This window comes from Pantherophis guttatus, chromosome 10, assembly GCF_059756535.1.
Source record: "Pantherophis guttatus breed Tessera chromosome 10, ASM5975653v1, whole genome shotgun sequence".
Lineage (NCBI taxonomy): Eukaryota > Metazoa > Chordata > Lepidosauria > Squamata > Colubridae > Pantherophis > Pantherophis guttatus.
The window spans coordinates 19,107,317-19,120,125 of NC_142072.1; the positions used below are offsets into that span (position 1 = coordinate 19,107,317).

Sequence of the window (12,809 nt, forward strand, 5' to 3'; positions counted from 1 at the left end):
GCAGTAGGGTCTTTGGTTCTGCTCAAGGAGGAGACCCTATGCCGTTTCAGATGAATGGCTGTCCCAGTCTCTACTTAAAAACCTCCAGTGATGGGAGCACCCACAACTTCTGAAGGCAAGGCGTTTCACTGATTGATTTTTCTCACTGTCAGGAAATTTCTCCTTAATTCTAGGTTGGGTCTTCCTTTAATGAGCTTCTGTCTGTTACTTCTTGTCCTGCCCTCAGGTGCTTTGAAGAATAGGTTGACTCTTCTGTGTGACAACCCTTCAAATATTGCAGCGGTTTCATTGTCCAACATCATCAGTGCGATATCTGGAAAAAAACCCACCAAGTTCAAAGAGCACCAAGGACTCCATACTTGAAGCCTGAACTACAAATTTTCTCTTCTGTTGAGTTTAGAATTTTACATTAACCTGCTATGATGTAAAATCACTAGTAGGAAGCACCTTAGTTGTATATCATAATGTGTCATCAAGTCATTTTTCGACTCCTAATAACCACAAAGGTAGATTTTCTCTTTTTATTAAAGCTTATTATAATATAAAATATAAATAGAAAAAAGGTAATCAGGGAACAGGGGAGGGAAAAGAAAGGGGAAGGGAGTACAAAGTAAAGCCACTTCTATAACAACAAACTAACCTAATTATTTAATTATCCATATCCATATTCTACGCTCAGAATTGGAAAAATGATGATATACCATCCAAAGATAATCTGATCCAAAATTTTTTGGAATGTGCGGAGATGGACAAATTAACAAAGGAGATACAAGAAAAAGAGGAAACAGAATATTAGTTAGTGTGGGAGAAATTGTATGAATGGTTGGAGGAGAGAGATAAAGGGAAAAATTAAATAATGGTCGAAATAGGAGTTGAAGTATAATTGCTAATATGAGGAAACAAAAACTTTAGAAATAGAAGTGGGTACACAGGTATTGTTATGTATATATGTAAATAAATAAATATTAGAAGTATAAAATATAGTAGGAATAAGGGAGGAAAAAATGTATAAGTATGAAATTCTTGACTGATGCAAAACTGTTGAAACAGAAAAAGGGTTAAAGCTTTCTTTTTGTTTTTAAAAAATGTTTAATAAAAAAAAAACTAACCTAATAATCAAAACTCAAAATCAAAGTTTCATATCTTTCAGTTTTGGATATAAAGTCCAGAGCAGATTTCCAAGGAGAAACAAACCTGGATATCTTCTTTTCTTTAATTAAAGCTGATAATTTTGTCATTTCTGCCAACTCCATCATTTTTTCCATCGGTTTTTCCATTGTGGAAATTGATATTTTTTTCCATATAGCTAGATTTTTTCCATGACAATCTGTCCCTAACCTGATTTTTTTTCAGATCTTCCAATATTGTACCCACGGTCACTCTGAGTCCATCCATCTTGCTCCTGATTGTCCTCTTCTGTTTCCTTCCATCTTCCACTGCAGTTTTCTCCAGAGAACTGGATCCTCTAACTTAGTAACAATTCTATGCAGCACAAAAGGGAGAAAGTCAGAAATCGTTTCCCCCCAATATCTTTGCACTTAGGCAACGAAAGGATATATTGCTGGCATTTATTCTTATCTCAAACAAGATACATCATTATTCTATAACGTATTGGAGGGCTTATAGTCAAAATGGGCATTTTCTGGGTTTGGTAGAAATACAATAAAATCTTTAAAATATTGGAGGGAATATTTAACAATTTGTTAAACAAGGAAAAGCATCATTAAACCGATGCACCTCTGAAGGAGGGAATAAAAGTTATAAAACAAACTTGCTTTGAGCAGTAAAGTCTATCTTTACTCACCCACCACAGAAAATACCTGGGTCATCTGGCACTTAAAAAAACCCAACCAGTTCCATAAGATTTGAGCTGATCACCCAGCTTGAGAAAGTCTAGGATCAAATACACATGATTAAAAATGAGCACCCAGATTGTTGGGGGCAATGGGCTGACTCTTGTAAACCGCTTAGAGAAGGCTGTAAAGCACTCTGAAGCGGTAAATAAATCTAAATGCTATTGCTATATGATATGAATTTTTTTAAAAAAACTTTATTACGGTCATCGACCAGCAATAGACATACAATAAATTAAAAATAATATTGACATTAATCATGAATAATAACATCCCTGTTATGAAAATACATAATCTCAAACCGTTAGGGTCACTCCCTGATTTACACGAGTGAAGAGCCGATAAGTATGTGAGTAAATGTATTTTTCCAATAATTGTTATAGATATCTCCAAAAAATTGGCACCAGTTGACATCTATAATTCTGTAATCAGTTTTTTTGCTGTCTCTTCCGCATTCTCGCTATATGATATGAAATTATACAATATATCATTATATATATATATATATATATATATATATATATATATATATATATATATATATATCACATACATAGAATAGAATAAAATAGAATTCTTTATTGTCCAAGTGTGATTGGACACACAAGCAATTTGTCTTTGGTGCATATGCTCTCAGTGTACATAAAAAGAAAAGATACATTTGTCAAGAATCCTAAGGTACAACTCTTAATGATAGTCACAGGGAACAAACAAGCGATCAAACCATACTAGGAAACAATCAATATAAATTGTAAGGATACAGCAATAAGTTACAGTCATACAGTCATAAGTGGGAGGAGATTGGTGATAGGAATGATGAGAAGGCTAACAGTAATAATACTGCAGACTTAGTGAATAATTTGACAGCGTTGAGGGAATTATTTGTTTAGCAGAGTGATGGCGTTCGGGAAAAAACTGTTCTTGTGTCTAGTTGTTCTGGTGTGCAGTGCCCTATAGCTTCATTTTGAGGGTAGGAGTTGAAACAGTTTATGTCCAGGATGCGAGGGGTCTGTAAATATTTTCACAACCCTCTTTTTGACTCGTGCAGTATACAGGTCCTCCATGGAAGGCAGGTTGGCAGTAATTGTTTTTTCTGCAGTTCTAATTATCCTCTGAAGTCTGTTGGGTTGTTGGGTTGCAGAGCCAAACCAGACAGTTATGGAGGTGCAGATGACAGACTCAATAATTCCTCTGTGGAACTGAATCAGCAGCTTCTTGGGCAGTTTGAGCTTTCTGAGTTGGTACAGAAAGAACATTCTTTGTTGTGCTTTTTTGGTGATGTTTTTGATGTTAACTGTTCATTTTAGGTCTTGAGATACTGTATCATAGGAAAGCTGCAATGGATGGGCGCCTTTTAAAAATCGCTGTTTTGCTGCTTTCCCAAGAGAGCATCCCAACCCAAGCAGCTGAGTCTGGAAGAAAATATTTCTCCAGAGTCCTGCTCTGTGATTGGTCCATTTGGAAACTAGCGGAAGTAGGAGTGGAACGAATTGGAGGAGCTGCCTTTGTTCTCCGGTTGCCTAGGGCAACAGGTGGTATACATGCTCCAGTGTCTCGCCTAGAGGTAGCTCTGGGAACCAGGTAAGCAATTGGCAGCAGGGAGGGGGCCTTTTCTAGGTAAACCTGTCCATGCAGAGATGGTGAGCATATTGTCCACAGATGCAGTCTTAAGACAGGGGTGGGCAACCTACAACCCCACCACCCAAGGCAGCCCCCAAGATCCTTTTCCGCAGGGCTTACAAAACCCTTCTGACATAAGTGTGGCCCAAATATTTAAACAACCCCCCCAAAAAAACGCAATTACAAATCAGACACAATCCCCATTCCAAAATCAGAGAAAAGGTGTCACCTCTTCAAGGAAAGCCAAGTCAAGAAAATGGCAGGGAAGGAATTGAATCACAGTATCTGAGAAAACCTGTTGGATTTTGTCTCTGCCCCAAAGGTGAAATCCAGCAGGTTCTGACAGTTCTGGAGAACCGGTAGCAGAAATTTTGAATAGTTTGGAGCAAATATCACCTCTGGCTGGCCCCAGAGTGGGGTGGGAATGGAGGAGGGATGGGTTCTATTTATCTTTACTACCGGTTTGCAACGGGGCTGCGCGCACGCTCTCGCTTTGCTCGTGCGCAAGTGCAGAAGCTTCTGCGCATGCACAGAAATGTTTTGATGACATCAGGGTCGGTGGGCAGAGCCTCTCGCTGGTTTTACTACCAGTTCTATAGAACCAGTGCAAACCAGGGGCAACCCACCACTGGCATGCACGCTTCTGCACATGCGCAGAAGCTTCCTGATGACACCCGGGTCGGTGAGTGGAGCCTCCCACCGGTTTTGCTACCGGTTCTTGCGAACCGGTCTGAACCGGGGGCAAACCACCACTGAAATGGAGATTTTGCAATATCCTTCCCCTGGAGTGGGATGGGAATGCAGATTTTGCAGTATCTTTCCCCTGCCACACCCACCAAGCCACACCACGCCCACCAAGCCATGCCCATAGAACCGGTAGTAAAAAAAAAATGGATTTCACCATTGCTCTGCCCTATTGTCGCCTTTAAAACTCAGGCTCCAAGTTTGGCATGGAACTGATAAAAATGCAATTTGAATTTGGGAGAGAGATTAATTTTTGCAAAGATGGCTTTTTTTTCCCCCTCCCGAAAACAAGAGTTATGAATCCTCCAGGCAAAGCAAAAAGCTTTATTAAGGTGAGGGGGGAATGTCTAGTCTTTTTATAGGGTGCAGGAACAAATGATACGTTTCTTTCTTTATTAAATTTATATGCTGTCCATCTCACTCTCAGATGACTGGGTCGTTTACAACATTGTAAAAGCAAAAACATTAAAAAACAATTTAAAAAATATTAAAAATAATAGAAATTAAATACGTTAGATCCATTCATTTATATGTGAAGCTTCTGAAAGCAACAAATTGAACAATCGGAGACCTTAATTAGATGTGAGAGTTGGACAGTAGAGATCTTTGATAACATTGCACAATTGGCAAATTTATGGATTATGTCACCCCCCTTTCTAGTTGAGCTTGTATCTTTCTTAATATTTGCAAATGTATTGAAGGACTTCCAGAATATGCTCCCTTTTATTTAATTGTTGTAAAGACAAGTTCTTGCATACCAGGGGTGGGTTTTACTTACCTTTACTACCGGTTCACAATGGGAGCTTCTGCGCATGTGCAGATCATCAATTATGACATCCGGGCAGGTGGGCGGTGCCTCACGGCTCTTTTACTACCGGTTCTAAAGAACTGGACAGAACTGGGAGCAACCCACCACTGTTGCATACCAAAAGAAGAAATGGCTTTTTTTTTTTTTTTTTGGCTAAAAGGAAAACATGGTTTCCTGAACTTCAAGAAAAAAATGCAGGGACGTCAAGCTAAAATGCTAATATCTCCTTTATTAAAAAGCCAATAACGAAGTCTAAAATTCCAGGTAACACCATCTTAAGCCAAACAAAATCAAGGGAGGGTATATTGAAAAGTATTCCCTCAGCTGCAGCCCTCACTCCTTTATCTGCCAAGGAAGATAAATTAATCACGTATTTTAGAAATGGGTCTCGAAAACAATTTTATTGGAGTGACTATTCAGTTTTCTTAGCTATCATTTCCAAGTTTGTTGTCACTGGAATATTTTTTTTGGCTTGCAATCAGGCCTACAGTTGGGAGACTTCTGAGTGGGCTCCCATCCAAGAACTAACCATGCCCAGCCCTGCTTTAGTCCACACATCTAACATTACCAAGGTTGAGAAACTCTGTAATAGGATGAAGCAGGAAGGGAACCTTTGTAGATGGTGCCACCACCCAGACTGAAAATGCATCCTGCCGTTGACGCATTGTCTTAGTTTTGTCCAACAAAGTTGGCAAAATGGTCGATTTCCAAATAGCAAGCAGGTATCATTTTTCCCCCCATTGGCAAAAACTGGGCCAGTGAAATGGTTCTGTGTTTCTAGTCAGTGGTGGAATTCAAATTTTTTTAGTACCGGTTCTGTGGGTGTGGCTTGGTGGGTGTGGTGTCGCTTGGTGGGCGTAGCAGGGGAAGGATACTGCAAAATCTCCATTCCCTCCCCACTCCCAGGGGAAGGATATTGCGAAAACTCTATTCCCTCCCCACTCCTGGCGGAAGGATATTGCAAAATCCCCATTCCCACCCCACTCTGGGGCCAGCCAGAGGTGGTATTTGCTGGTTCTCCGAACTACTCAAAATTTCTGTTACCGGTTCTCTAGAACCTGTCAGAACCGGCTGAATAGCACCCCTGCTTCTAGTGGCTATAAAATGCTCCCTTTCTGATCTTACCTGGTTGTAATAACGTGATGTGTGCGCTCAGTTTTTAGAAGCATGATGATGGAGTGAAGAAGGATCCACTCACCAAGTTTGCAATAATTGTCTGTCATAGAGACCAACTTTGACATGAGTTCGGCGTCTCAGGCCTTCGTAACTAAACCTGCTAATCTGAATCCAACTCCTGACAATACAGAAAGAGGTAAGACATGGAATCTAAATACTGCCCTGGTAGAAGCCAGACCAGAGAATGGGAAGTTTAGAAATAGCTTAATCCAAGGGTGTCAAACTCGCGGCCTGCAGGCTAGATGCGTCACGTGCTGGCCACGCCCACCCCCGGTTTAGCGAAGGGGGAAAAAGTCACGATACGTCATGTGACGACAATGCGATGCCATGAGTTTGACACCCCTGGCTTAATCCATTGCCCCAAGATTATATCTGCCCTAACAAAAGATTTTTACTATCTGAAGAGAAACCAGAGTAGTATATGTTACATTTCTATTATAGTGATGTGGTGCTAGTGCAGGGAATTCTTGATTAAGACCAGATGTTTAGTGACCGTTCAAAGTTAAATGGCTTTGAAAAAAGGGATAACCAATCCTTTTTTAATCACTTTGTTTTCCTTTTTATTCGGTTTATAATATGAAATAAAAAAAATACAAAAGCAAATAATAGGAAAAATAGGAGAGGGAAAAAGTAAGGGAAAAGTGTAGAAATAAAGAGAAAAAGAAAGAAAAGGCATTGACTTCCAACTCTCTTTGGTGCTGTAGAATAAGATAGTAACATAAAACCTCAGCTTTTTACTTTTACATAATAGTATAAACTAGCCAGAGGGACACGGTGGCTCAGTGGCTAAGACACTGAGCTAGTCGATTGAAAAGTCGGCAGTTCAGCGGTTCGAATCCCTAGTGCCGTGTAACGGGGTGAGCTCCCGTTACTTGTCCCAGCTTCTGCCAACCTAGCGGTTTGAAAGCACTTAAAAAATGCAAGTAGAAAAATAGGGACCACCTTTGGTGGGAAGGTAACAGCGTTCCGTGCGCCTTTGGCATTGAGTCATGCCGGCCACATGACCACGGAGATGTCTTCGGACAGCGCTGGCTCTTCGGCTTTGAAATGGAGATGAGCACCGCCCCCTAGAGTTGGGAACGACTAGCACATATGTGTGAGGGGAACCTTTACCTTTACCTTTAAAACTAGTCATTTCTATAACAACAAATCTATCTAATCGGTAAAACCCAAAATCAAAGTTACATTTTTTTCCACTTGAAGCACAAAGTCCAGAAGCGGTTTCCAAGTAGAAATAAAAGTAATTGTGTTTTGTTTGTTTTCTTAAAGCCATGTTAACTTCGAACAGTCACTGAATGAATAGTTGTAAATCAAGGACTACCTGTAGACAGGTATCCCGAAACACTGCAGTTCCTTAGCAATGCCGAAATTGAATGGCAAAGCTATACCCATCCAATGGGTTTCATGGCTGAGCAGAAATTTGAACCTGGCTTTGCTCCATCCTCACCTGATGCTCATTGATTTTCTTTCTTAGGTGCACCCTATTCTTCCATCCCTCTCAAATGCTATGCCAAAGTGATTTCCAACACTGAAAAGATAGGCTTCAATTCTCAGGCAAAGAGATTTCAATATACTGAGGTAAGAGATGTTTCATTTTCCTGACTTTTGCCCATCTCTTCGAGTCTGGAGATTATGAAGGGACTTATTAGGGCTGTGATGGCGAACCTGTGGCACGCGTGCCACAGGTGGCACGTGTAGCCATATCAGTGGGCACACGAGCTCAGCTCCGGTGCACATGTGTGCACTGGCCAGCTGATTTTCAGGCCTTTTGGGCCCAACAGAAGTAGGGAAACAGGTTGTTTCCTGCCTCTGGAGGGCCTCGGGGGGTGGTGGGGAAGGCCCATTTTTCTCTCTCACCTGGCTCCAGAGCCTTTCTAGGAGTCTGGGGAGGGCGAAAATGGCCTTTCCCAACCCCCTGGAGGCCCTCCAGAGGCCAGAAATGGCCCATTTGCCAACTTCCGGTGGGACCAGAAGGCCCGTTTTTTGTTGTCCCCAGCCTCCAGAGCCTCTCTAGGAGTCTGGGGACGGTGAAAACGGCCTTCTCCACCCCCCCGGAGATCCTCCGGAGGCTGAAAATGGCCTGTTTGCCAACTTCCGGTCCCACCAGAAGTTGGCAAACGGGCCGTTTCTGGCCTTTGGAGGACCTCCAGGGGGATGGGGAAGGCCATTTTCGCCCTCCCCAGACTCCTAGAGAGGCTCTGGAGCCAGGTGAGAGAGAAAAATGGGCTCACTGGGCCATTGCGTGCCAGGAGTAGTGGGGGAGGAGTTCATGTGTGTATGCACGGGGACGGGGCGCATAGAATTATGGCTGTGGGCACGTGTGTGTGCGCCTCCCCGCCCCTCTCCTGGCACACGATGGCAAAAATCACTGTATTAGGGAATGTAACCTGGTTGCAAAGCTGTGTAGCTGAGGGTTGCCATGTTGTATCATCGGTGTTCTTGGAATCTGGATTTTGTGCTGTAGAGTTTTCATTATTCTAGTACATGGCTGTCCAACATTGGCAACTTTAAGACTTGTGGACGTCAACTCCCAGAATTCCCTAGTCAGCCAATCATGGCTGGTCAGGGAATTCTGGGAGTTGAAATCCATAGGTCTTAAAGTTGCCAAGATTGGACACTCCTGTTCTAGTAGGTAACTCCATCAGACCAGAAGTTGGTTGATTAGTTGATCGGTTGACATATTTCAAGGTGATGGTTCTGTGAGCGGTGTTGTTTTGTCAGTGACTAGTATCTTGCAATCGGGGAATTATTTATTTGGCTGATGATGTGGTAGTTGATTCATATCTAGATATTGGTTGCTTCCTGTGTGAAATTGATGTTGACAATTATGGAATGGGCAGCAAATTGGGAATCTGCTGTTCTTTTTCCGTGCTCATTGAACTTCCTGTTGGTGAATAGTTGGTGATTTATTGTTAGTTGATAACTATATGTTCCCTTTAAGTGAAGTCATGGTTGATTGCTGTGTAATGCTGGAGGAAAATGATGCCATTCGTTGTTGCAGTGTTTCTCAACCTTGGCAACTGTAAGATGTGTGGACTTCAATACCCAGAATTCCCCAGTCAGTATAGGAATACTGCAGTGGTGAAATCCAAATTTTTTTACTACCAGTTCTGTGGGCGTGGCTTGGTAGGCAAGGTGTGACTTGGTGAGCATGGCTTGGTGGGCGTGGCAGGGGAAGAATACTGCAAAATCTCCATTCCCTCCCCACTCCAGGGGAAGGATACTGTAAAATCCCCATTCCCACCCCACTCCTGGGGGAAGAGTATTGCAAAATCTCCATTCCCACCTCACTCTGGGGCCAGTCAGAGGTGGCATTTGCCAATTCTCCGAATTATTCAAAATTTCTGCTACCGGTTCTCCAGAACCTGTCAGAACCTGCTGGATTCCACCCCCGGAATATTGGGAGTTGAAGTCTCTCTGAGATTGTGCAGGTTACAGGTCTTCAAGTTGCCAAGGTTGGGAAATAAAGGTCTGTTGGATACAGAAGGTACATACAAATCCAAAAATCAGCTTCTGTAAGCTCCATAACAACTCAAGGCCTTTAACACAACAGAACAGAGTAACAGAATTGGAAGGGACCTTGAAGGTCTTCTAGTCCAACCCCCTGCTTAAACAGGAGATCCTATACAATTTCAGACAAATGGCTGTTCGGACTGGTTCGCAAGAACCAGTAGTAAAACCAGTGGGAGGCTCCGCCCACTGACCTGGACGTCATCATAGGTGATCTGCGCATGTGCAGAAGAGTGGGCGCGGACGCGATGCGAACCAGTAGTAAAGGTAAGTAGAACCCACCCCTGCTGTCCAACCTCTTCTTAAATCCACTAGTGATGGAGCACCCACGTTTTCTATTATAAACAGATCTCCAAATTGATTTTTATTTCAAGTGAATGGTCATGGGTGAAACCAAGAATCCGGGAAACAATCATTTGGAAAAGAAGCTGAAACTGATAAGATAGTTAAAGCAAGATTCTTCTATTTTGCCATTATAATTTTTCCTTTTGACCAGTAGAGGACAGTAGAACTTCACAAAAGAGGAGAGCCAAGCAGTTCAAAACTGCATTGAAAGCAGGACACATACTGTATATTGGGTATGTGTGAATATGTATGTCTCTGTGTGCTTCAAAGTGCAGTTTTCCACAACGGAGCTTCCATGAGTTAAAAAAGATTAAAAACCTAATCCTACGTCATTGCCATTATTTCTCATAAGAATGCAAGAGAAGATTCAAAGACATTTTTTAAACCTTAGTGCAAAACCCCATCACCTTCCTGAGGAACAGACTACCAGCATCCCATAGGCCAGGACTGTCAAACTCGTGGCCCGCAGGGTGGATGCGTCACTGCTGGCCATGCCCATGCCCGGTTTAGCAAAGGGGGAAAAAAGTCACGATACATCACGTGATGCTACCGTGACGCCGTGTGTTTGACACCCCTGCCATAAGCCAAGATCTTCATTCTCTCTCTTTTTTCTTTATATTTTTATTATACATTTTTCTTTATAATGCATCACATTTCCAGTTTTGCAATGGTAGTGTACTGGCTGTATCCAGTCCTTTTTAAGTATACATAGTATTATACACCCTGATTTAACCAGTATTCTTTTAAAGGGCCACCATCAGTGAGTTGTTGGACAGCATTACTTGGTCTGTTGTGTTGTGTTTTTTTTTTAATGTCTGTGTCTCTAAAAAGAGGCTATTTTATATTACCTTTGTGGTGATCGTGTGCAAAGCGCATGCGTGAAACGAACCGGTGGTAACACCAGTTAGAACCCATCACTGTTCTTAACACATGGAATACAAATAAATTATTTTATTTTGAAGTTATACACTGCCAGCTACCGAGGTCTCTAGGAGGTTGCCATAAAGGGCTTACAAACCAGTTAAAATCAAGAAAGATTTGCTCAGTAACTTAAGTCTGTTTGGTCTAATGTTAAGTCAGCAACCTGCGGCTCTGGTCTAATGGTTAGTTCAGCAAGTTAGAAGTCTGAAGGTTGTGAGTTCTAGTCCCATTTTAGGCATGAAAGCCAGAGGGATGACTTTGGGCCAGTCTTCTGCTCTCAACCCAACCCACCTCACAGGGTTTTGTTGTGGGGAAAACAGGAGAAGGAAAGAGTATTAGGTATGTTTGCCACCTTGAGTTATTTATAAAAGCAATGAAGGTAGGATAAAAAAAAATATCTAAAAAAGCTCCAAACCTTGAGATGTGCTAAAAGAGAAAGGCAATGGTATTAGTAGATATTAGACAACACCACAAGCAGGCAAAACAGCAGAAGGAGCAGGAGAAGCTTCTGACTTCCTGACGGCTTCCCCATTGACTTGGCTTTTGGGAAGCCGTCAGGGAGTATCAACTCTCCCAGGGAAACTGGATGACAGGAAACAGTAAAATAGATGAGCAAAATCTACATTACTATAATTAGACTACAGAATCTTGCAAGTCTGAAGCTACAAACTTTCTGCCATCATCATTAACCAGCTGACCCATTAGGGTGGGTCCTTCCTAAATTTCTTCCTTTGACCATTAAGCTGCTGGGGGCTCCTCCCTCTCTTATCATTGTTTCCTAAGTAGCCCCCCCCCCCGGGCCCTTGAGCTCATTTCTACATACCATTACAGGGAGTATTGGAAATCATCACATGCCCACAGGGATTGCTGCAATGGCCACAACTTTGCACATAAAACTGGACTGAACATTGTGAAAATTTCAATTCCACCAGGTTGTGATGTTCCTGATTTTTTTTATGTACAGGTATTCCTCAATGTACGACCACAACAGAGCCTAAAATTTCTGTTGTTAAATGAGACGTTTGTTAAGTGAGTTTTACCCCATTTTACGGACTTTCATGCCTCAGTTGTTAAGTGAATTACTGCAGCTGATAAATTGGTAACCTGGGTTGTTAAGTGAATCTGGCTTCCCCGTGGACTTTGCTTGTCAGAAGGTTTACAAAAGGGGATCGATCACATGACCGCGGGACACTGCAACTGTCATAAGTACGATTCAGTTGCCGAGCATCTAAATTTTGATTACATGATCATGGGGACGCTGCAAAGATTGTAACTATGTAAAAGGGTCGTAAGTCACATTTTTCACTGCCGTTGTCACTAAACGAATTGTTGTAAATCGAGGACTATCTGTATTCTTTTAAGTGAGTGGATTTAAGATAACATTACTCAAAATTTGTCATGGTACAATGTACTGTTTGGGCTATCTTGAGGGTACAAAAAGAGACAAACAGAATGAGAGTTGTAGTAGTATATAGTTTTAGTAGTAAGTAGATGTGCTAAAGCAGGGGTCACCAACCTTTTGGACCTCAGGGACCACTAAATTCATAATTTTAACCCTACGGACCACTAATATGATCTGCCTAATGACCAGCTGGGGGGGCGTGGTGTGGGGGGGCGCCTCGCCAGCCTCTACTTGCCCCTCCTCTCCCAGCCACTCCTCGTCTTCCCAGGCTCCTTAGGGCCCCAACAGGAAGCAGTTGTTGGAGCTAAGCAGCCACCACGAGAAAATGTTGGCAAAACAGCTGGCTCAGTTCAAATTGGATCTGGCCGAGAGGGAGGCTCAGCAGAAACACCTCACAGAGGACTACAAGCATAGGCTTTCCAAGCAGAGG

The 12,809-nt window shown here is 42.3% G+C and overlaps 1 protein-coding gene across 6 annotated transcripts in view; it reads left to right on the forward strand.

Annotated features, from left to right (window-relative positions):
• Nucleotides 1-12,809, forward strand: part of STPG1 (sperm tail PG-rich repeat containing 1) — a 67,155-nt gene that overhangs the window by 380 nt on the left and 53,966 nt on the right. For 4 of the 6 annotated variants that reach the window (XM_060691444.2, XM_060691442.2, XM_087876279.1 and 1 more), the window contains exons 1-3: nt 3,303-3,434; nt 6,182-6,337; nt 7,676-7,779. In XM_060691444.2, the coding sequence (XP_060547427.1) occupies nt 6,265-6,337; nt 7,676-7,779 (177 nt within the window). In that variant the 5' untranslated portion in view covers nt 3,303-3,434; nt 6,182-6,264. Of the gene's footprint in view, nt 1-226; nt 507-3,160; nt 3,435-5,106; nt 5,290-6,181; nt 6,338-7,675; nt 7,780-12,809 lie in introns of those variants that run through there. The other 2 variants (XM_060691440.2, XM_087876278.1) reach the window with 2 other exon arrangements.